This window comes from Solanum verrucosum, unplaced genomic scaffold (genome assembly GCF_900185275.1).
Source record: "Solanum verrucosum unplaced genomic scaffold, falcon-dt-bn FXZP01000103.1, whole genome shotgun sequence".
Lineage (NCBI taxonomy): Eukaryota > Viridiplantae > Streptophyta > Magnoliopsida > Solanales > Solanaceae > Solanum > Solanum verrucosum.
Genome location: NW_026020048.1, coordinates 5,852,947 through 5,877,833, shown reverse-complemented (window position 1 = coordinate 5,877,833; position 24,887 = coordinate 5,852,947). Strand labels below are relative to the sequence as shown.

At 35.0% G+C, this 24,887-nt stretch overlaps 5 protein-coding genes and 1 long non-coding RNA gene across 7 annotated transcripts in view; 5 read left to right on the top strand and 1 right to left on the bottom strand.

The window, feature by feature from the left end:
- The window catches only part of LOC125822099 (uncharacterized), a 116,996-nt gene that overhangs the window by 90,358 nt on the left and 1,751 nt on the right, over positions 1 to 24,887 (top strand). The window lies entirely within an intron of this gene.
- On the top strand, positions 602 to 3,939 carry LOC125822107 (ferredoxin--NADP reductase, leaf-type isozyme, chloroplastic). Its single transcript, XM_049501478.1, has 9 exons — positions 602 to 961; positions 1,037 to 1,271; positions 1,474 to 1,607; positions 2,109 to 2,187; positions 2,338 to 2,429; positions 2,527 to 2,604; positions 3,055 to 3,117; positions 3,237 to 3,471; positions 3,669 to 3,939. The coding sequence occupies exons 1-9, from the start codon at positions 857 to 859 to the stop codon at positions 3,734 to 3,736; spliced, it is 1,089 nt and encodes a 362-aa protein (XP_049357435.1). The 5' UTR covers positions 602 to 856; the 3' UTR covers positions 3,737 to 3,939.
- Positions 4,593 to 10,357, top strand: LOC125822113 (cold shock domain-containing protein 3-like). Its single transcript, XM_049501486.1, has 2 exons — positions 4,593 to 5,473; positions 10,233 to 10,357. The coding sequence occupies exon 1, from the start codon at positions 4,678 to 4,680 to the stop codon at positions 5,467 to 5,469; it is 792 nt and encodes a 263-aa protein (XP_049357443.1). The 5' UTR covers positions 4,593 to 4,677; the 3' UTR covers positions 5,470 to 5,473; positions 10,233 to 10,357.
- LOC125822112 (pathogenesis-related thaumatin-like protein 3.5) lies at positions 10,007 to 12,362 on the top strand. Its single transcript, XM_049501485.1, has 3 exons — positions 10,007 to 10,142; positions 10,233 to 10,935; positions 11,759 to 12,362. Exons 1-3 carry the CDS (start codon positions 10,079 to 10,081, stop codon positions 11,901 to 11,903), a joined length of 912 nt encoding a protein of 303 aa, XP_049357442.1. The 5' UTR covers positions 10,007 to 10,078; the 3' UTR covers positions 11,904 to 12,362.
- Positions 15,126 to 18,491, bottom strand: LOC125822120 (uncharacterized). Its single transcript, XR_007442628.1, has 3 exons — positions 18,090 to 18,491; positions 17,319 to 17,359; positions 15,126 to 15,242 (listed from the first exon to the last, which is right to left on the bottom strand). It is a non-coding gene; the product is annotated as an uncharacterized LOC125822120 (long non-coding RNA).
- LOC125822100 (pentatricopeptide repeat-containing protein At1g79540) lies at positions 22,055 to 24,591 on the top strand. Of its 2 annotated transcripts, XM_049501471.1 has the most exons (2): positions 22,071 to 23,543; positions 23,649 to 24,591. In XM_049501471.1, the coding sequence occupies exons 1-2, from the start codon at positions 22,121 to 22,123 to the stop codon at positions 24,380 to 24,382; spliced, it is 2,157 nt and encodes a 718-aa protein (XP_049357428.1). In that variant the 5' UTR covers positions 22,071 to 22,120; the 3' UTR covers positions 24,383 to 24,591. The 2 variants fall into 2 exon arrangements, with proteins under 2 accessions (XP_049357427.1, XP_049357428.1); XM_049501470.1 differs by having other exon boundaries at positions 22,055 to 24,591.

Genomic DNA, 24,887 nt, shown 5'->3' with positions numbered 1-24,887 from the left:
AAATTTAAAAAGTAATAAGTTTCTAAAATTATGATTTTTGAAATTTAAAGTTGTGTTTGAATATGCATTTTATTTGATTTTGTTAAAAAGTTTGTGAGTGGAAAACCAATTTGAACCAATTTTTGAGAACTTACAAAATATTAAAATCTGATCAAATCTTGTGGCCAAATAAATATTTAAAAATAATTTTTCAAAATCTATGATCAAATGATAGTTAAATCTTATAGTTTGCCTCCTTGTTTTGGTTATGCAAAAATTATTTACCATGTAATATTGATTTGGTAATAGCAGATAATTAATAAGTGACAAGTTATATTATCCTAGATATTATAAGTTTCTTTTTAGTGTCACAACTCATAAATCACAATGTGCGCATATAAGTTTTTTTTTTTTTTTTTTTGGTTTTTTAGACCGGAGTCCACATTGGTGCTCCGATTAAATCCGACTCGCGCATTGTATGGCCCATTTGGGGGTGGCGCTTTTAAACTATATTTTCTTCATATTCAGGTTAGAGCCCGAGACTTGTAATTAAGGGTGAATCACTCCCAGCAGTGTGGTGTGTGCATATAAGTTATAAGTTTAATTGTTACATGAAATATCTGTTTTGGTTGGAATCAATAATAAATATCAAGAAGATCGTTGTTGGCCACAAATTAGTTAGAAACAGAGTGCCAAAAGAGCAAAGGCTAAGGGCTGTAGAATCATACACTTCTCTTATCCTCACATCCAATCTCCTCCACCCAATTCATAATCCACTACCCAATCTCTACTAAAAACATCCCAATTCCCATTTCTCCTTATTTTTCCTTCTTCACCAATATCCCCTCTTAATTCTCTGTATTCATAATTCATAAACATGGCTACTGCAGTAAGTGCTGCAGTTTCTCTTCCTTCATCCAAGTCCACCTCTTTTTCCTCTAGAGCCTCCATCATCTCCACTGACAAAATCAACTTCAACAAGGTAAATTACTCAATTTACTTTTTTGCAAATTGTGATATACTTTAATACTGACTATGGATTAATTTGTGATGACAGGTGCCTTTGTACTACAGAAATGTGTCTGGTGGTAGTAGATTAGTTTCTATCAGAGCCCAAGTGACCACTGAGGCTCCTGCTAAAGTTGAGAAGATTTCAAAGAAACAGGATGAAGGTGTGATTGTGAATAAATTCAGGCCAAAGGAACCTTATGTTGGTAGATGTCTACTAAACACTAAGATCACTGGTGATGATGCACCTGGTGAAACTTGGCACATGGTTTTTAGCACTGAGGGTATCCTCTTAATCTAGCAAATCATTAGATTTTGTTTTGTTGTGTAAATTGCTTCGGGCGAGGGCACATCAGAAACAACCTCTCTACCTTCACCTAGGTAGGGGTAAGGCTGCATACACTTGTGGGATTACATTGGGTATGTTATTGTTGTATAAATTGGTGAGTTTTACTTTAGCTGAATTAATTTTAATGGGTTGATCAGGAGAGGTCCCATATAGAGAAGGACAATCCATTGGTGTGATTGCTGATGGTGTTGATGCCAATGGGAAGCCTCACAAGCTTAGATTGTACTCAATTGCTAGCAGTGCCCTTGGTGACTTCGGTGACTCCAAAACCGTAAGCTTTGAGTTCCTATATATTCGAAAATTTTCAAATATTACAGTTAACTCTTAACAGATTGATAATCATATGCTTTGACTGTGATTAATATTGGCGCGATTATCATTTCTACCAACAACTATCGGTGATACATTATACAAATTCCAAAATACTCATAGTTGTTTTGGGGTCTGCAAGTCTGCCAACAAATGTAACTGTAGAAATTTGAGATTATATACTATAGGGTGATACATTAGAATATTAGAGCTTGTTTGGATTGGCTTTTGGCTTATGATAAGCTAAAAGTCAGAAGTTAGTATTTCTAACTTATAATTTTTGGCTTATTTTTGTCATTTTGACTTAAAAATAAGAGCTCATCAACATTTTTTAACTTTATCCAAACACTTCAAAACTGCTTAAAAGCACCTAAAATAAGCCAGCCGTCCAAATATTACTCATAGTTTAGGGGCCTGCAAGTTTTACGGTGAGCAAAAGTATCTGACTTGAGGTTTTATTTAGGTTTCCCTGTGTGTCAAGAGGCTTGTGTACACCAATGACAAAGGGGAAGAAGTTAAAGGAGTTTGCTCAAACTTCTTATGTAAGAATCCACGACTCCCTTATTTCATAGACGATGTTAAGGTTTATTCGTTTTATTTTAGTTTGACTGTTCGTTATATATAGTAGGAGTACTAGATGATGCTTGGCATGTACTTGATCCTTATGTAACTTCAAATGTTACATATTGCAGGTGACTTGAAGCCTGGAGCAGAGGTCAAGATTACTGGACCTGTAGGCAAAGAAATGCTCATGCCTAAAGATCCAAATGCCACCGTTATAATGGTGAATTTTATTTGTAGCTACATTATTGTCATCTAAGATATATCTACTGCCTTTCAATTTGACTATGCATTTTTTCTAATTTGAATTTCTGTCTCAGCTTGCCACTGGAACTGGAATTGCTCCTTTCCGTTCATTCCTGTGGAAAATGTTCTTTGAGAAACACGAGGACTACAAGGTACAGAAAATAAACATTTGTTTGATAGTTTCTCTTCATTCTAATTTGATTGGCTTCATGGACATGCTAGTGAATTGAAAAGAACTAAAAGAACACTGCTTGATTATAGGCAAAAGCTTTTGCTTGTTCGAACTAAAGATCCAGAAACAATTGACCAGTCTGATTAGTCTTTAAAGTGTATCAAATGAGATAAAGTTAGGTATAAAAGTGAGAGTTTTAGATGGACGAAATGGTGAACTATTAAGTGTTGTCTGAGTCGAGGATGAATGGTTCTTAAACATTTAAAAATATCCAACATTGGTTTATTCAAAGGTTGTGGGATTACATTGGGTATGTTGTTGTCGTTGTAGTTTATCCAAAGGTTCGGCAGAATTTCATTGTAGTCATATGTAGCATTTTCTTACCTCCGATCATTAATCTGCTGAATGACATAGATTTGGTGTTATGTAGTTCAACGGTACCGCATGGCTTTTCTTGGGTGTTCCCACCAGCAGCTCACTACTTTACAAGGAGGTGATTTTCTAGGATATCAATACTTTTTTATCTGCACAGTTTACTCAGCTGAATCAAAGTATTTCTGGCAAAGTTGATCATATTTTGAAGTTGGGACTTTTCATGTTGCTATGTTGTAGGAATTCGAGAAAATGAAGGAGAAGGCCCCAGAAAACTTCAGATTGGACTTTGCTGTGAGCAGAGAGCAAACGAACGAAAAGGGTGAAAAGATGTACATTCAAACCAGAATGGCTCAATATGCTGAAGAACTATGGACTTTGCTCCAAAAAGACAACACCTTCATCTACATGTGTGGACTCAAGGGCATGGAGCAGGGAATTGATGAAATTATGTCTGCACTTGCAGAAAGAGATGGTAACATATGTCAAAACTATGTCATCATTTTTTCCACACATTGATAAAATCCTCATACTTTACTCATTCACTATAAATATGCATTAATCAGTTTGGAACTAATATAACCAACCCCAACTTGCTTGGGATTAAGGCATAGTTGTTGTTACTGTCGTATAGATATCGATCGAAGGCTTACATTTACTGTACTTTTGAAGGTATTGTCTGGGCGGACTACAAGAAGCAATTGAAGAAGGCAGAGCAATGGAATGTTGAAGTCTACTAAATATTTTTACTTTTCTTTGTACAAATATGAGCCGACTTTATGCTTCTCTCCCCCTGCATCCATGTAGATAGGTAAATTTTTCCTTTGAAATTTTAATTTCATTTTTTGGGACTTCCCTTTTTAAATCTTTCATCTGTATCTTTTAATGAATCAGTATATTCGCATTTGTCCCTCTAAAAAGTTGAATTTTGAGGGTCTGGGTCTCAATAACATATAGCTGAATCAACCCAATCACAATCTCTTGTTTTTTTATTTTCTTAACTACAACATCCTTGTTGAGGTATGGGTCAATTAGTTTTATAGTTAGTTCCTTATGAATTTATTATTTACGTTTCTTATAAAAGATATTTGTTTTTACACGTAAAAGATAAAAAATAATACACCAAAATCTTTGTAATGTGGTTTTTCTTTTATTCAACAGCAAATTGCCATTATTTGAAACATTGGCCATCTTTTTTACAGCAGTATTTATCAACATCTATAGACCAAAATGATATTTGATTATCTTTTTAGTCCTAATTTACAAAATAAACAAATTCTAGAATATAAATTTTCAAAAGTTGGTGGCTCTTTTTAACTTTTTAGCACGCAGAAAAATCATAGTGATTCAATTGATTGACTACAAAAACTTTCATAGATTTGATTTTCTAATTTGTAATCTCTTACCATGCTCTCAATTTCAATTTTTGAAACATTATGATTTTTTTTTTTCCAACTATTCCTATCACGAAACAATAAATAAATAAATAACATTAGATAAATTTACAACGATCTTAGATCCAAACCTAACCGAAAATCGCTAACGCCGCCTTTTAAAACGGTTTTAGACGCAGAAACTCTATTTAGGGTTTCCCCTAGGCTTCACTTTATAAAAAAATCTGTCATAGAATTAGAACATTCTCAAGGGTTTTGCGGAGTTCTGATCAACAGATCGGTTAAGAATGGCGGTGGAGGCGTCGAGAATGACAGGGACAGTTTCCAAGTTCAATAACCCAAAGGGTTACGGTTTCATCAAACCTGATGATGGATCCGAAGATCTGTTCGTTCATCAATCAGAGATCAAATCTGATGGCTACCGTTCTCTCTACGAAGGCCAGAAAGTGGAGTTCACCATGACTGTGAAGGGAGATAAGTATCAGGCTATTGATGTCACTGGGCCTGATGGTGCTCCTCTCGATAGTGGCGGTAATGGCAGGGGAAACAGTAACAGTCGCGGGGGTGGGGGTTACGGTTATGGTGGTGATGATGGTGGTTATCGGAGGAACGGCAATGATGGTGGATATCGTAGCGCCGGTGAGTGTTATAACTGTGGAAGGACGGGACATTTGGCTAGGGACTGTGATCGCAACAGTGGAGGTGGAGGTGGAGGTGGTGGCAGAGGCGGGTGTTATAACTGTGGTGCGGCTGGACATTTAGCTAGGGATTGTGACGGTAGTAGTGGCGGTGGTGGTGGAGGAGCAAGTGGTGGTGTCTGTTACACTTGCGGTGGGTATGGCCACATGGCTCGAGATTGCCCGAGTGCTGGTCGTGTTGGCGGCCGTGGCGGTGGAGGTGGTGGTGCTTGTTATACATGCGGTGCACAAGGACACTTGGCAAGAGACTGTCCCGGTGGGGGAGGTGGTGGTGGTAGTAATTTTGGAAGATCTGGTGGTGGTAATGGAGGAAGCAAGTGTTACAACTGTGGAGAGGCGGGTCACTTTGCTAGAGAATGCACTAGCCAGTCCGTGAACTGATCATGTACATGATCTTTCTCTTTTTTCTCTGTATCCTCTTAGTACTCATTTTCTTAGCAGTGACATGTTTTTCCAGTTGTTCTTTGATTAGCTATATGACCGGTTGTGCTTTCGGAGTAGCTCTACAGAGCTGTTTGAATTCATGTTCTTGGGATGCAAAGTTTTTGTTGATGGTTTATATACAAGTATATAAAAAAGCTGAAGGTTCAATTCTTGCACTTTAAGCAAATCTTTTATGCTTAAAATAATTATGATACCATATACAATACACACACACACACACATATATATATGTGCTTCATGGGGAAAACATGAGAATTCACATGATGCTGATTAAGCTAGGTGACTTCAGTTGTGAGCCTGATACTAAGCTTGTCCTACGTAATTGCCCTCTATGTGGAATCTTTCTCATCACTGCTTGTGTTTATACTTGTATTTGTCTTGTTTGTTTGTTAAGAATATGCTGCTTTGTTGTTCAAACTAACAACAACAACAACAACAACAACAACAACAACAACATAGCCAATAGGTCTGGGAGGGTGGTGTGTACCTAGCCTTACCCCTTCTAGTGTTCAAATATTCAAACTAGTGTTTTCTATTTAGATGCCAATTGGAAATTCTTTTAATTGCCTATTAGACATATCCCACCACATTCCAAATTTGAACACTGGTTTAATTTCCAAATCAGCATTTTCATTGGCTTCTAATGTGTTGCTTTAGGAAAATAGTGCTCGTGATCTTTTCTTTTTATAAAAAAGAGTTTGTCCTATATTAGAAGAGTTGTCTTCAAACAAGTAATCTAGCAAAGTATCCTAAGCTAACTGTTCTGTTCTTGTTGAAGTTAGGATTTACAAACCAGCATTTTCATTGGCTTCTAGCGTGTTGCTTTAGCTAAAGGGTGCTCGTGATCTTTTCCTTTTATAATAAGAGTTGTCGTTTATGAAAAGAGTTGTCTTCAAACAAGTAATCTAGCAAAGTGTCCTATGCTAACAGTTTTGTTCTTATTGAAGTTAGGATTCTTTCTAAAATTTGTTATTCCATTCGATCTATCTCGAAAAAAAAAATGTCATAGAGTCCAAATCTCTCTCCACATCCCTTGTAGTTCCAATCCCTTTTACACTGAAAATTATCACCTGTTAATGTTATTGCCATCTTACTTCTGAAAAAAGTTGGAATGCTGAAAAAATAAACGTGTAAAAACGACTGAAATGGAAGGATGGAATAATATATTGAAACAACACTTAGAATGACTTATTGGTGACGTGAGAGATATGGAAGAAACGATTTGATCTAGTGATAGTGAGAGATCACTTATGCTTGCATTGCATAGTAGTGGTGAGTTGTCTCCGTGACCTATATATGTTACTGGTTTGAGCCCTAGAATCAACCACTTATGCTTGCATTAAGGTAGGTTGTCCACATTACATCTCCTTGGGATGTGTCCATTTCATGGATGATGGACCTTTTAATGTCGGATATTTCATGCACCGGGTGCGTTTATTAGTTGGTGCCAAATGATGTTCAATTTTTCAGAATTAGCTGGGGAATAAATTTCTGCGAAGGTTAGTTTTAAAATAACATTTGATCTTAACTAGCTTGGGATTGAATAATTGGAGTATAGTTGATTGAAATAGAACCATTTTCCCTTTTTAGACTTTTTAATTACTTTATTGATCATGTGAGAGAGACTGATAATGCTTGATTGATCATGTAAGAGAGACTGATAATGCTTGATTGATCATGTGAGAGAGACTTGTGGTTCCATAATGTCCTTTTGTTGAATATTCTGGTCTTTCAAATTCTATAGTAGCATGGTGCCAGAACTCTCTGGTCATATTATCAGAGTCGTGAATAACGAGACAAAGTTTATACTAATAATCTCGCTTTCTTTGTCAATTGGCTTATTTAGGTCTGTTTGCTTTATTTTACTTTTGCACATCTTTCTAAAATTATATGGAAAGGGTTTATGGTTCAGGGACTAAATGTAGACTTTAATGATGTTCTTTAGTGTAAGGAATCCTCATGCTCTTTGGCTATTGGTGTATGAAGCCAGTAGTTTTGTTTCAGATAAGAAGGGATTAGGGCTCGGGGTTTGAATTAAGCAAATCACTTCTTGAGGGCAGAGTTGTGCTCGGTCTGTCATGTTGTCCTTGAAGGATTTTATAGACTGCACTTTTTTGTAGGCTGTTTTAGTTCTGCCTCTTCGTCGCTTTGGTCATGGAATGATTATGATTTATGACATTTTCTGGTCATAAATGGTTGCATGGGAAGATGCACTAGTCTAGCCTTTATGGTTTCTGTGTGAAGATGCAATTTGGATTCTCTATTGAACAGTTCAAGTGCTAGTGAAATAGTGAAAGTTAGAAATTAGCTAATACTAGAACCCATCAGTTTTCTTCAAACAAAGTTTTGGAACTTCATCTTAAGATAAATAGCTAGCTGAAATCATCGGGTCTAATGCGAATTATTGAATCTAGAACTTGCAAATCTACTCCCATGAAATTCCCGATTGAAAGTGGTATCCGGCTTCTCTTACTTCATTGTGATTGCTTATCTGATCACTGTCTTGAGGAAATGAGAATTAGCCTTCTTGTTCCAGCTGAACTCCCCCATGCCTCTCAGCTTGCTTCTCCTTCGTAATCCTTACATGTGAAGTTTTTAAACCAAGTTTTCATCCTTGTGGAGGAGGTAACTGACTTGAATCTTCATTTTAGTTTTGTCTAGTGCATCTATCCTTGAAATTCTTCCCGGCCAGGGTCAAATTTTGGCTAGTGGTGAAGTGTCTACTATCGTAGACATTTAAACGGCTGACGTGTTTTGCTAATTCAGTGTTTGAATTCATTTCTTGTTCAAGTTCTCCCAAGAAGTAGTTTGCGAGCTATTGCATAGGAGCGAGGGCTTTATCCTATGCGCACCCAAAGGGTAGCGGCTGCGGGTTTTCCTTGTCATAGAAAAAAAAAAAAAAAAAGTTCTCCCAGGAAGTATAGATTTGAGCTAATAATTGGACTGATTTATATTACGAGTGATTCAAGATACTATGGTGCTTCACCAGAGGGCTTTTCTGCCTTCTGTTTCTTTTCCTCTAGATTCAAAAACTGGTAGGTGAAGTGGAAGCTCTTATGTCTGTGTGTTTATGTTTGACTATATATGTGGAACACTTTTATTGCAAAGTTAGTATGTAACTTGGGTTTAATAGATTTATTTTCACTTTTTGTGGTCCACTTTCTTGATCCCAAATAGAGCTTAATAGAATCATTGACTGTAACAGTATATAGTTTTGCAAATGCTTAATGAATAATGGTAAATCTTTTGATTGAATGGTTTGTAGTGATTATTCCCTTTGGAAATAGTGCGACAAGTATTGTGTGTTAATAGCCAGTCTTTTTTTGCTTTGCATCGTACCCAAAAGTTAAGCCATACTTGCAGGAAGAGGAATCAGAATCACATGTGCTCTTCAATACTTTTTCATAAACAATTACAGCTTTCAACTAGCTAACGCCTTCAATTAAACGATATAAGCATCCACTTTGCGTTTCCTTTTTCAATTTTTTTGGCCACAGTGAAAACATCTTAGTTTTATATTTTTTTTATTATTGATTCTATCTTTGGCCTATGTAATCTGTTTTTTCAATTTTTGCTATTTAATGACCATAATTATAAGTATGTATGTTTTTAAAATCACCCCCCCCCCACCCTACCCTCACACCTTTTTTTTTAAAAAAAAAACTTCTATAATTGAAATACTGTAGTAACATTTTTTTAAAATTGAAGAGAGTATCAACTATCAACCTCTTCTCCATTTCGATTTTAATCTTTGGGACATAATTACAGAAAGCGTGAAAACATATTAGAAATACTACTTGTCTACTCCCTCCAATCCATTTTTTTTTTTTTTTTTAAATTTCAACTTTTCAAATGTCAAATTTAAGATTTGAAGGATAAAAAGAATATTTGATATATTCTAAATTCCAAATATTATTTAATTTAAGATAGCAATTTTAGTGATAGCATATATTTTTGTTAAATTCTGTATCAAATCAAATAAATTAATTGAAGCAGAATAACAAAAACAATATGAATCATTGCGGCTGAGGTTCAATCAAGTGGTTTCAACTTGCTTCTGCCAAAGGTCATGGATCCTATTTGACCTTTTTATAATGATGGGTCCCACCAAGTGATGAACCGACCGTCATTTGCCGGGTCCCATACCTATCTTCCCAAGGCCCATAGGACCGTCGAATTTAACTCCCGACCTTCCCCATACCCAAAAGTCCCTCCCTCCCCTTAAACCACATTCTATTTAAATCCCGCTCTTTAAACACATCCTCATTACTACAAGTATTTTTACTAATCCTTCAAAATTACGAATTAGCTCTGCGCTGTCTTCTCTTAATTTATTACAACCCATTTTGAGCGGAGCCGACCTTACCCTCTGGCGGTGTTGTGTTCCCTTTAACGTCGGTTCTAAGTTTTCCATATAAATATCTGACTGCGAAAACCTGATTGATACTTCTAAGATTCATTTCACTGGCTATTCCTCCACATTGCCAAATTTATTCTTTCTCATTCTCTTCAAATAACTTACAGAAAACAGAGCAACATCAATTCCATGGAGAAAGCTCAAGTTTTTCTTCTTCCCCTGCTCGCTTTATGTTTCATATTCCTAATTTCAGGTAAGTTTTGGTTCTGGTTGATAATTGTTTTTATGAAGTTTGAAGTTTTGGTATTCATTTTGTTAAAAAAAAAATTTTGGAAAAAAACAGGGGTGTCATCAGCAACATTTACATTAGTAAACCAGTGCAGTTATACAGTATGGCCGGGGATATTATCCGGTGCTGGAACATCCCCGATTTCTCCTACTGGATTTCAGCTGAATCCAGGACAGGCCATTCCCGTTTCTGTTCCGGCGGGTTGGTCAGGTCGTTTATGGGGTCGATCTTTTTGCTCCCAAGATTCCACTACAGGTAAATTTACTTGCGTAACAGGTGATTGCGGCTCCGGAACACTAGAGTGCACCGGCGGAGCTTCTCCGCCGGCGACTTTAGCGGAGTTCACACTCAACGGTGCCGATGGGCTCGACTTCTACGACGTTAGTCTAGTGGATGGTTATAACTTGCCCATGTTAATAACCCCACAAGGTGGGACTGGTTCCGGAAACTGTTCTGCAACTGGGTGTGTTGTTGATCTTAATGGGCCATGTCCGGCAGAGCTGAAGCTGATGAGTACCGGTGAAGGTGCCGATGAGTGCGTGGCGTGTAAAAGCGCGTGTGAAGCGTTTGGGGATCCAAGATATTGTTGTAGTGGGGCCTATGCTACGCCTGATACATGCAAGCCAACTGATTACTCGGAATTCTTCAAGAATTCATGCCCACGCGCATACAGCTATGCATATGATGATGGAACCAGCACCTTCACTTGTGCTTCTGCAGATTATGTCATCACATTTTGTCCTGCTCCTTCAACTAGGTACATATATATATATACACTCTCTTTCTCCAATCTTCTTTTCTCAATTTGTATTAACTTAAGCTTGTCCATTCGCCCGTAGAATTTGGATTAAATTTATACATAGAAATTTTCATTATTTGTCGATCATGAAGTTTGGTTAGTTTTTAAAAATGTTTTGGGGTTATTAGTATTTTCAACTAATTTCTCTTTCTCCTATATATGAACATGGGTTAAGGTTTGGAGTTTTAATTAGACCTTTATACGCAATAAACATAGGATGTTTGAGAGAAATTAAAAGAGTTTAGTTATATAAGTACATTTAACTATTGATATTAACATTTTTACGATACACTTTAATCAGTGTATCCGATGTGCATGATTACGTAAAAAATATAGTAATATGCATGCAAAAGAGCTTTTTTAGGTGGACATTTGTTGAACAAGTAACATGGTTGCAAATGTTTTGAGGATGATGTTATTGAAGTTGTTGTCGGAAATGGGAGCATTTACCTTTTGATAATCCTTTAATGGGTCACACCAAAAAAGGATTATATTGTTGGTTTCATTTGAAGCAAACCTTAAGTTGAGAGTAAGGTGGGGTATTAATTGGGTCCCATGTGCGTTGTACCATACATAAGCCTTACATCTTTTTCTTCCTATAGTCGGTTTGTTGTGTCCTATATATTTTTAAAAATATCTATATGGTTTTCATGTTAGGTATATTCAAAGTGCCTACTAAGTCCCTAACAAATCGAGGCACCGTCCATGTTATATTATGTCACCTTAATAAAATATTAATTTGATAATGAATTAATATATAATGATGTTATTAATGTTGCAGTCAGAAATCATCTGGAGGACAATACCCTGGTGGTGGCAGTAACGTTTCATTGATTAGTAGCAGTGGCGTTTTAGCCTATGGTCCATTACCATTCTTAACAAGCTTGATGATCACCATTCTAGCTGTTATTTTTTTTGATCTATAAGAATTGAAGACAGTTTTTTGGCCTACAATCCATCAAAAGTTATTGTTGCCGGCAAGCAGAAAATATACCAACGTTTGCATGTGAACTCAATTGACCAAAGTCGGCCAATTTTTTGGACACTTTCAAGAATTGGTATCCATGTGGCCTGGGAATCTCTGTTTTCTTGTTTTTTTTATTAAAAAGCTGCATGAAGAGAGAGCACTATAGGAAAAAGAAAACAGGAAGTGTACTAATTAAAGATGGTTGGTTGAGATAATATTAGCAGTTTTTGAAAATAAATAATATTAAAGTGTAGACAAGGTTTAGTGGCGTGAGGCTTGGATCATTTTTATTTGTCAAGTAATGCCTATTGATGACAATTATTAAAGGATTGAATATCTCCTCAAGAGTTTTTATGTGCATAATTTGAGATTATCTTTTGTTATCTGCGTGAGTAGGCCTAAATCGACTCACCATAAGCAGTTATATAAAAGGAGAAATACAATACGCCCGCCAAATTTTTGAAGTCTGAATGCACATATGTTAATATATAAGTTGTTTTATATATATATATATATATATATTTTACACTTTGTAGCAAGTACTTTATTTAGTTTTTCAATATTATAAACTGTATTTGAGAAAGGGATACCAATATCTTTTGGGTAACTTCATTATTCAAAAAATTATTTACACCTCTACACATAAGAAAGAAAAAATGTAGAAGAGAAAGAAATACACCATATTTGGATCGACTTATTTCAAGTGTTTTTATAAATCAAAATATTTTTGTTTTGTTCTAATAATGTGAAAGAATGTTTTTAAGCACTTAGTTTTAAGTCAAAATAAACTAAAAGTCAATCCAAAAAGGTTATAAACGTGTCATTTAACTTGATTTCATGGTATTTATGTCCTTTAATTTTGAGTGTGCATAAATAGACACTTGAACTTGCATAAAGTTAAAACAAATAGACATATGCATCTTATATTACTTACAACACCACGTATATATCTATTTTATTCAAATTTATATAAAATTAAGTATCTACTTATATCGTTTAAAAAGTTAAAAGAACTGTACTATTATGTCCAATGAAAAATGAATGTAAGAGTGCAGCCCATGTGGAAGGCTGAATTGCTTTTTTTTCGCCTAATCAGACATTCGTGGCCATGAGTAAGAGCTATGCCACTTCATAAAGTCCTCAAGTTTCAACATACAAATCTTATGTGCCGTAGATAATGCATTACTAAAGTAAATAATTGCTTTTGTGTGTCGTTGATCTATATCTTTATCCTAATTCTATTGTAAGTGGTAATCTGATAAGACAAACCCAAGAAATATAACGAAAATTAAGGGAAAGGAAAGATAACTCCATTTATCTGTGCGTAAGAAAAATTCATATTTTATACGTACAATATCTTACATGCCACCATACTCGGAAAATAAAATCCCAAAGTTGAGAGGAGGTTGCACCATGTGCTTCATCATACTTTATATTTGATGCTTACATTACATCATATCTTTAACTTCTCAAGGTGGTTTGTTGTGTGGTACACTCTCTCTATCCCTTGTTAGTCGGACACTTTCTGTTTTACATTATAATTAAGAAATTATTAATAAATTAATTAACTTTACTAGAAATAACTAGTATTGAAAATTGTTCATATTCAAAAGGCAATATTAATAGTAGGTATAAAATAGAATTTTTTTAATTAATTCTATCTCAATTTAGTAAGTAATCAATTAATATGGAATAATTAATTTTAATAAGATGGTCATTTAATATGGGAAGGAGAGTATATTATAAACAAACCAAAAAACTATGATTTTTTCGGTACGTACGTACATCCAAAATGCTTAAATATATCGTAACAAGGCACCGCCCATCCTCAGCCATTAATACTGTAATATCAGGTCACATTAATTACTATGGTGTTATATAATAATAATTATTATTATTATTAATTTGCAGTCAGATATCAACTGGAGAACAGTACGGAAGTTGGCGGCAACGTTTCATTGCTCACAAGTTATTTTAACCACTACTCTGTTAAATTTCATGTGTGTGGTCATAAAACTTTACCCATTATTATAGTAGACTTACGACATTACTAATTTTTGTATCATATTAATATGAACAAGAAGAAGAGCAGCCAAGTAGAAAAAGCCCCAACTGCCGACGTAGATGGTGTAATATAATTTAATTTTGCTAATTGACATCGAAGATGTTTCGATTTTTATATACGAAAGTGTGGACAAGGTTCAACTAGAAGGCAGAAGATACCATTTTTATATTTGTCAACTAAGGCCAATAGATGCATGATGACAATTAGAAAAGGATCGAATATCTAAGATATCATTCTTGGCGTATGTAATCAAGTTTTTCCCTTGTAATGTATATGTAGCATCAATGTGTTTTTTAGCACAATCATTTTATAATCTAACTATGTGTGTGTGAATATTCACCATAATTCCTTTTGGTTTGATTATGACCTTACCCTAAGCAATTAAATAAGAAAATTAACATGTTTTGTGCTGTTCGAGTCCAACATAACCAAATTAAAGCCCTGACAATTTAACTCTCAAATAATATCAGGATGTATACTATAGGATTAATACGAGTTCCTTAACAATATTCAAATTTAATGAAAGAGGTTGATCAATCCATTTAGGAAAGAAATTGAACTATATAAAAAAATTTAAAAAAAGAACTCATATCAAAAGATATTTTTAGCTTGAGATTAAAGAATTGAAGTCAATCTAATTAATATGGGCAGCTATTTGCTTAAGTGATTGGCTTTGCTTAAGAGATGGTGTTTAATAAGCATACGAAAGAGTCCCTAGTCGCATTTTCTCCAATTTGCATAGCACGAAAGGGCAAGTAAAAACTTCTAAAAAATGAGTGTGAACTAAAAAACTGCCTCCCTTTTTATTTATTCCTTTCAAAATATGGCGACATTAATTAATTGGAGACAGGACGATTTCGTGTTAGCTATGATTGCCTAGTTGAAGAAACATTTTAGTGGCAATATTAGTGATGATAACCATTCAAACAAGGCACCTTTTTTTCTAGATAATGTTCAAATTTAATTTAAATCTATAACACCAAAGCCACTATTTAACTATAAAGGCAATATTGCTTTGGCAAACTCCACCAACGTGCAGATAAAAAAAAGTTCATGAGCAACCATTAAGGGAAAACAAAATAGCACGTGAAATTCTTACTGGAAGTAGAAAAGGAAAAGAGATTAATCTATAGGAATGTACCTCATGTAGAAATTGAATTGTTTTTCCCACGTCAGAGCATCGTGGCTTTGAGACATGTAAAATCCCAAATGTCCATTTGCTTTCACATTTTACTCGAAAAAATTGAACAAATTTACTAACCAATGAAGTGAAGGACAGAACTAGAGTCTAAAGTTCCCAATTTGTCTCCGTTTATCACCTCTTCCTATCAAAGTATCACTAATTAAATGGAAATAGTATGGTTTCGTGTTAGCTGGGCTAGCTCGATCGCCTAGTTATACCAGAGTTTTTCTTCACGAAATCTGATTGGAAGGAAGTAGGAATACAAGTTGTTACTTTGAAGCTGATGTTAAGTTTTGATGATTTAACAAACTTAGGAATCTAACAAGGGACCAGATCCAGGAAAAGGTCTTCTGGTATTGGGACTGATGAAAAGGGAAATCAATGAATAAACACAGCATGAGGAATATTTGTGTGTCTTCATCAAAAAGAGGGAAAATGTTATATTCTAGTGTTTTGATGATCCTCACAAATGCAGGGACCCGGTCCTTGTCAGAGTACTTCCGTCCAAATTCAAAGTGGTGCACAGTTGTAAAGCTATCTTTACAGCTGTTTTGTCAGGTTGGTTGGTAAGATGTGTAGCGTACTTCACCAATAGGAAGGGCGGATGAAGTTGTTTGTTTAAGTGATCAAAAACCCTTGTTGGTAACTGATATATACAACCATAAACAAACAACATTATTCATTCAAGAAGAGAGAGAGCTAGCAAGTCTTTTTAAAGAACGCAACAAGGGACCTGGTCTCGAAAAGTCTGTGTACGAGAAAAGGACGAAAAGACAGCTGCCAACTCTGATGTGGTTGGTGCACAACTTTTCATAACATCAGGCTTTCAACCAATGATCTTGTCCCAAGGGTTTGTGTCCATTTTGATATAGTCTCTTCTCCAAAACACAAACTCAAGATTTGGCAAACAAAGTTGTGAATTTCTGAAAATTCATAAGCTCTAAAGAAAAGGTCATCTTCAAGGAAGAACAATACTCATGCTCAACAAAGGGATCTTGATAGAGTGTTGAAGCATCTTTGTTGAGTTTGAGTTTTGTGTCTGTCATTTTATAAGGTTTATTTCAATAGACACAACCTTAGTTTTTACATCTTGAAAATTCTCAAGTACACAAGCAAAAACTCATTTTCGTGAAGTATTCTCCAAAAGAGCAACATGACGTGATAGAGAGCTGCATGTGTCATCGTTGTCGTAGGATTCATACTTCCGTGCTTACATTGTAAATTTGTTCCTAATCTATAAAGAATTCAGATCTTTTGTTTGGTTTGTAAATGTCTAAATCGGTTAGAGTTAATTGATTTAGTGGGTAGTGTTGTATCTGCTTAGTCAAATTCTAAGTCAGATAGGAGCTAGCTGATTTAGTGGGCAGTGTTGTATATGTTTAGTTGAAGTCTAAGTTATCTAGGTTTGATAGCTTAGTGACTAGTGCGGTATCTGCTTAGACTCGGCAAGTAATAGGGTTATTACTTACTTTGAGATTAATAGCATAATCTCATTTTGTGGTTGTAATCTGTATTTCACTTTTGCTTGAGAAAACTAGTGAAAACAGTTGAAAATCATGTCAAGGAGGTTTCCACGTAAACTGTTTGTGTTGTTTTCTCTTCATCGTTTACACTTCAGTACTGTTCTTGCTGAGTCAAGGGACCTGGTCCGTTGACTGATAGTGGAGGCATACATTCCATCACAAGTCTATCACATCTGAAAATGACGAAACTAATGCTAACATGAGTGCTCTTTTTATCCCGAAAATAGACTTTAAAATTGCAGGTTTTATGATTATTCTTCAAAATAAAGGAAAATTTGCTTTGACAGACTCCACCAATATGCAGTAAAAAGCTTCTTTTATTCACGCTGCAAGACTAGTTATGAACAAATCCACAATAAGCAGTTCACCTCTTAAGGGGAAATAGCACGTGGAAAAAAGGTCAGTCTATATAGCATCCACTAATAGCTGAAATTCTTATTGAGAGTTGCACCTTTTTCTCAACTCTAAAGTAAAGCATTCCCAATTATAAGATGAAGAGATAAATAGAAAGCAAGATAAAAAGCTACACCTACAATGCCAGATTATAAAATTAAGTTGCTACATATATTGCTGTAGATAAAGTATTAAAGTTGTTCATCATACCTTTCGCCTTCTTCCATCAGCAGCCAATAGCCAATGGTTATCTGATCAGAGTAAGAAAAGTGATTCAGGAACTCGCAGCCGTTTATTAACTATAGCAGTTGGGCCATGGGCCACTCCCATGTCTTAGCTCTAAAGTAGATTGTTTTTTGCACAATTAATAGTTAAACAAATGAAAATTCAGTTATGTATGTGCATTAAGCCTTACAAAGTTACCTTCTTAACAATGGAGAACCCTAAGAAACTTCTCCAAGTGCTACTGTAAACAGGCATAAAAATGTTCCCTCATTTTCCGTCGAATTTCTATGGTTATATTCGAACATTGTTAACATGCAGAGGACAAAGAGAGTATGCAATACAAGAAAAATGCATATTAACACAACTGTAAAAAGATGAGAAAGATCATGATTAGAGGATAGCAGTAATCTTAAAGCAAAGAGAGTCTCTATATAAGCCTGGATTACTTAAGCTGGCATATCCATCTTGTAATGACTGCAAACAAATGTAGAAGCTTTAACTTACCACGCCAAATTGCAAAGTTTCTGTTTCTGTTTCTAGTCAATAGGACACTGACGAGAACATCCATGTGAAAGAAATTTTCCTAAACTTCCTCGAAGTATCATCTTAAGCTGATTATGAATAGCATGCTGAAAAAATGCCTAGCGTATTTTAAAAACACCTCACCTAAAAACAGTGAAAATTGGCCAAAAGTCGTGAAACTCGAGACAACAGGGTGTGGGAGGTTTGTTTCTCAAGAAAGAAAATATTACATACTGTAAAAGATGCCCTCTGTATGATACCAAGTGGAAACAGTTGCAAATTGAGGCGAAGGCAGAACAATGGGAAATTACAAGGTGAGAAAAAGGTCATTTCATTGTCAACTAATTTGTTGAAGAGTCTGTTAGAACTGAAAAATCCAATATCAGATTCAGTAAGATGTGAAATAAACATTATATGACAACAGGTGCTTGAGAAAAGGGCTGGAATCTACAAATTTACAATTTAAGTCAGATTGGTACGACTATATCAACTATTGTATGTACAGAAGGGGCATGGACAAGCAACTAAATAATGCTCAAGTACAAGATATCAATGAGTAAAGACAGGACTGACCACCCATTCAATTCGCTTGCACCTCTTAACAAATCAAGCAACAAATATTATGGAGCGGGTATCATTGTGGATGGTTTGGAATCAGATCGCACAGAAACGCATCCCACATAGCATACATGTATATTTAGATGAAACCACAAACTCTGCAAAATGACGGCGGGCATCAGGTGGAGTTTGGAGGCCCTTCTGCTGCTCTTAAAGAGGTTGGTACATATGGTGGGAAGGAATACATGTGTGCATTTTCCCCATTTATAATATGGAAAGAGGTTAGTTAAACAATCTCACTGAATTGAGATAGATAGCATCTAGAAGCCAGGGAAATTCTACACTCATGCAATAGCTACCTTAACTTGATGTGTTCTCCGTTATTTGCATTGTGATGTTTCTTCTGATATGCTCTAAGAGAAGTTCAATCAATTGAAAGCTAAAGTCATAAGAGATGATAAAAAAGATAAATTCATAGTAAAGTAAATTGTTGAACCTTATATGATGGCAAGCAGCTAGCTAAGCGTAACACTCATTTCAAATTTCAGACTGAAAGAATATACAAGTACCGAATGTCCAAAACTTCATACCACATAATCGCCCTAATTGAGCAATATGAATCAACTAACAGCTGTTAATACACAGTTTTCAGCTAAGTGTTTGCAAGATCAATATCCTATCTACATTACTACATATTCCTAAATCCTCATAAATAAGTACTAGGACAGTTTTGGAGAAAATGCAAAATCGATGCGCATTCCTTTGTATGTGCTTATCTAGAAGAACAATTGAGGAAAAACTTTCATCTTCGTCTTCAAGATCAATTAGTACCAGTTTCGTTGAAGCTTTATCACTTTCTAGCGAGAATAGCCTAGCGAAAAAACAAATATGTATAGTACATAAGAAGATCTAAATTGATGATTGCAGATATAAGAGATCATCGTTAGTTCAGAAAACCTGCGTCCTATTATCAGATGAAAGAGCTTCATCCATTATCGCCGCCTCGTTGAATCTGACAAATCTTCATTTATCATAACAAATTAATATCCAAGTTCGAAATTCATTCTGAAGTTTCTTCACTTTACCACCAAAGAACAGATGTAACATGAAAATTACTCGGTGGAAGTTGCAGAGAATTCGCTGGTGACAACGGCGGGTGAGAATAGTGGTGCGACAGACTTCGCGTTCGGGAAGACGCCGATTCTGTTTGGACCCCAGAATTGTTCAAAACCACCTACAAACCCCTTAGTTACGCCAAAGTGCATATATGCCCCTGGATTTGTTTCGTCATGCATATATGCTCCCGTAGTTTTCTATTTAATAATTTCTCCTATTTAATTTGTTTCTATGATTTGACTTAATATATGGTTAAATCAATAGAAAATATTTTTGAACTTATGAACTTAAATTAAATATATGTACCAAAGTATTCTTTAATATTATGATTTTAAATATGTGAAATTCTAAAATTAGATAATTACCAAAAAAGAAAAGAAATAATTTCTTTAAAAAAAAAAGTAAAACAAAACAAATTAAAATAGAAACTGTGTTAAGTTTAGTACAAAGAAAATTTTTTTTCATTGGATGTGTTTATTATGTATATTTTTTTCTTTAAAAAATATTTTCTAAACTTATTTTCTAATGTTTGATATATAAGTCAAATTATATGAATATATTTTTAAATTGTTGATAATTCCAAAACATTTTAAAGAAAAATCAACTTTCGCTCAACCCACTCCAGGTCAAAGTTTGATTCAACAAAACAATACTACAAATGATAAAATTGATCTCACAATTGAAAGAGCTTTAAACTTTGTACTATTCTTCCAATCTACATGGTTCAAAATAAACACCAAAAAGATAAAGCTTGGGGATGCAAGGAAGAAAAAGATTAAGGTGTAATTTTAGGAAGAGAGTAATGTTGCGATGTGTCACTACTTACGTTTGAATTTTGTTATTATATTATGTACAAAATAGATCAATTAGATAAGATCTGAAATTTAAGTGAGTGTTTGACTATGTTTCATTGTGAAATTTATAAAAGTAACTTTTCTTTTGTATATGAAAAATAATATTTAGAAATTGAAGTTGTGTTTGATCATAAATACAAATTGAAGTTACTTTTGACTTTTTGTCTGTAATTTAAAGTGAAAAAAATAAAAACACTTTTTCTTTGTTATTATTCAAATTCTTAAAAATTCTAAATTCAATTTCTCATCTTATGGCAAAACATATATTTTGAAATTCAACTTTAAAAAAATCAAAGAATTTCTTGATGAACACCTTATAATTATTAATGTTGACTAAGTAAGCTAGAGTGTAAAAATCTCAAATGAAGATAACTTGACTTTGAGCATTTGTGTTTCACACTATAATGTCTCGAAGAATGTTTTTTAGACCATCTCTATTACACACTCTATTCTCTATATTTAGAGAGTAAAGTAGAAAATCCATGCTCCAATCACTCTCTATTCTCCAAATATAAAAAGGTGAATAGTATTTTTTCAAATTTGAAAAATATATTATTTATACTCTTTATTTCACTGTTTGATTATTATACTATTATTATTTCTATTATATAATATTTTAAAGGGAAAAATGTCTGAAATATATCAAAACTTTGACCGAAATTAATGTTACGATACCGAACATTGGAAATGACCTTTTACCCCTCTACACTATTTAATAGTGTATTTTAAAGGTATATATGTGTCCACGTGGACATCATAAATATTGCATCATTATAGATAGTAATGTGTCCACGTGAACATATATATACCTTTAAAATACACTATTAAATAGTGCAGGGAGGTAAAAGGTCCTCCATAAAATTTGGTATCGTAACAACAATTTCGACCAAAGTTGACGTATTTTTTAGACCTTTGTCCCTATTTTAATTTAACATATTATATATCATATAAGACCATTAATTAAATCTCTAATATTCGTAATTTTTTTAATATAATATAATTTTAAAAATATATATTTAATATATACTACTTTCATCATGAATTAATATTATTTTAGTTTATTTATTAATTTTCACCACTTTAAGCGATATAATTTAAAATTATTATTATTTTTTACTATGAAGAATGCACAAAATTTAAATAAAAATCTCCGATTTAAATAATTTTTATCTAGGCATAAAAAATTTAAGGACAAAAATGCTATTTTGAACTTGCAATACATTATTAGAACATTTATGGGGTCACACGCAAATTCAGGATTATTTGGAAAAAAAAAGAAAAGAAATGAATTATATTATGAAATAACTAAATAAAAATAAAATAAAATAATAATAATATAATATTAAAAATTCTCTTTTGGAGAATAAAATACAAAAATAGATAATTCTAAGAGAATAAAATCGATAGTAGCGTTGGAGAGTAGAGAGGGGTTTAAGTTTAATTTTATAAACTTGAGGAACGCAATTGCTATTTTGACTCAGAGAGCTTAAAATCCTAATTACCATACCGCCACCTCAGTGACACCGCCGTCCACCCTCGCAATCGCAAAATCTCTGATTAACTTAACAAACAGTGAACCAAAGTCTCCTTTTCATGGCGTCCCATTGATGATTCCCCACTCAGTCACTGAAGACTCATACCGGAAATCAGCATTACATTCTTTTTCAAGCCATGAAACTCTTACATTCTCCAGTCTTTCGTTCAGTCTATTCGAAATCATTTTCTACGTCCCGGGAAATGGCGGTATCCAACGAGGTCCTAAACATCATCGAAAGAGTGGATCCACTGGAACCAGCACTTGACAAACTAGTTCGTTTCCTGTGTCCTAATATTATATCTTTTATTCTTGAAGAAAAACGAAAGAATCCTGAACTGAGTTTTCGATTTTTCATCTGGGCTGCAAAACGAAAGCGATTTCAGAGCTGGGTTCCGAAAAATTTAATCGGCGATATGCTTGCAAAAGATGGTGGTTTCGATTTATACTGGCATGTTCTAGATAAACTTAAGATTTCCGGTATACCCATAGCTTCTAACGCTTTTGCAGCTTTGATTTGGGGTTATTGGAAGGTAAATAAGGCAGAAAAGGCTGTTGAGGCTTTTGGTAGAATGAAAGATTTTGATTGTAAACCTAATATATATACCTACAATATGATTCTTCATATTGCGGTTCAAAAAGATGCTATTTTGTTAGCTTTAGCCGTGTATAATGTGATGTTGAAGTTGAATTCGCAGCCCAATAGTTCTACTTTTAGCATTTTGATTGATGGGTTGTGTAAGAGTGGCAGGACTCATGATGCTCTCGCACTATTTGATGAAATGACTGAAAGAGGTGTATTGCCTAGTAAGATTACCTATACGGTTATTTTATCAGGGTTATGTCAGGCTAAGAGAACTGATGATGCATATAGGCTGCTTAATGTGATGAAGACCAGAGGATGTAGGCCGGATTTTGTTACTTACAATGCCTTGCTTAATGGATTTTGTAAACTAGGTAGGGTTGATGAAACACATGCACTTCTTAGGTCTTTCGAAAATGAAGGTTATCTTATGGATATAAAGGGATATACATGTCTGATTGATGGTTTTGTTAGAACCAAGAGAATTGATGAAGCACAATCTGTCTTTAAAAAATTGTTCGAAAAGAATGTGGTTCCTGATGTTGTATTGTACACAACTATGATTCGGGGTTTATCCGGTGCAGGTAGGGTGAAAGAGGCATTGAGTTTGTTAAGAGATATGACAGGGAGAGGTGTGCAACCAGACACGCAGTGTTATAATACTCTGATCAAGGGCTTTTGTGATATGGGCATCTTAGACCAAGCTCGTTCACTTCAGCTAGAAATATCAGAAAATGATTGCTTCCCAGACACCTATACTTACTCTATTGTTATTTGTGGAATGTGCAGAAATGGCCTTGTGGAGGAGGCTAGGCATATTTTCAATGAGATGGAGAAGCTAGGATGTTTTCCTTCTGTTGTAACTTTCAATACTCTCATTGATGGTCTTTGTAAGGCCGGTGAGCTTGCGGAGGCTCATCTAATGTTTTACAAAATGGAGATAGGTAAAAACCCTTCGTTGTTTCTTCGTCTCTCTCAAGGTGCTGATAGAGTCCTTGACAGTGTAAGCCTGCAAAAAATGATTGAGAAATTGTGTGAAACAGGTAAGATCCTTAAAGCTTACAAGCTTCTTATGCAGTTGGCTGATTGTGGATTTGTACCAAATATAGTTACGTATAATATTTTGATCAATGGATTATGCAAATCAGGAATAATTAATGGTGCTTTAAAGCTTTTTCAAGAGCTTCAAGTCAAGGGGCATTTCCCCGATTCAATTACATATGGGACACTTATTGATGGTCTCCAAAGGGTTGGCAGGGTAGATGAATCTTTTAAACTCTTTGACCAAATGAGCAAGAATGGCTGCATGCCGAGTGCAGAGGTCTACAAGTCCCTTATGACTTGGTCCTGTAGGAGGGGACAGATCTCTATTGCGTTTAGCCTTTGGTTTCAGTATTTGAGAAACCATGCTGTTCGAGATGGCGAAGCGATAGGATTAATTGAGAAACACTTAGAGAAAGGTGATCTGGAAAAAGTAGTTAGAGGGTTGCTTGAGATTGACCTAAAAAGGGTAGACTTTGATTCATCACCTTACAACATTTGGTTGATTGGGATGTGTCAGGAATGCAAGCCACACGAGGCTTTGAAGATTTTTTCCTTACTTGTGGAGTTTCATGTCATGGTTTCAGCCCCAAGTTGTGTAATGTTGATTCATAGTCTTTGTGAGGAAGGAAACTTGGATCAAGCAGTTGAGGTCTTCCTATATACTTTGGAGAGAGGTGTCCGCTTGATGCCACAAATTTGCAACAAATTGCTTCAGTCCCTTCTCCGTTCTCAAGATAAAGCACAGCATGCTTTTGGTCTCTTGGAAAGAATGAGATCTACGGGCTACAACTTAGATGACTATCTTCATCGTGGTACAAGATCTCTTTTTCGGCAATGAAACGGGAGGGGAACAGAGAATCTATCACATGGATAATGTTGCTTCTCAGTTTTATCAGGAGAATCCATCACATTGATAAGGTCACATGGACATTGCCAATGGAAATAAAATCTCTGGAAATTCTTCTGTTGGGGTTCATGGTAGCCTATATGCTGATCTTAAGGACATCCTTGAGACATGGAGGCTAAAGATACCAAATGAGTGGGATAGTTCGTCTGTTTGGTATGATTTACATCAATGGTGGAATGAAATGTATAATGCTGTGATACCCTTCGGGGTGGCCCAGTGGTTTGGGCTTGGACTTTCATGTTGAAGGTCTCAAGTTTGAAATCCCTTGCCAGCAAAAGCAAGGGTTTGCCTTTTGGGTCGAGCACGTCGCATCGGGCTTAGCTAGCGCGGGTAACCTCTCCTATGTGGTTTGCGAGCCATTGCATAGGAGTGGGGGTTTTACCATGTGCGCACCCAACGGGTAACAGCTGCAGGTTTCCCTTGTCATAAAAAAAAA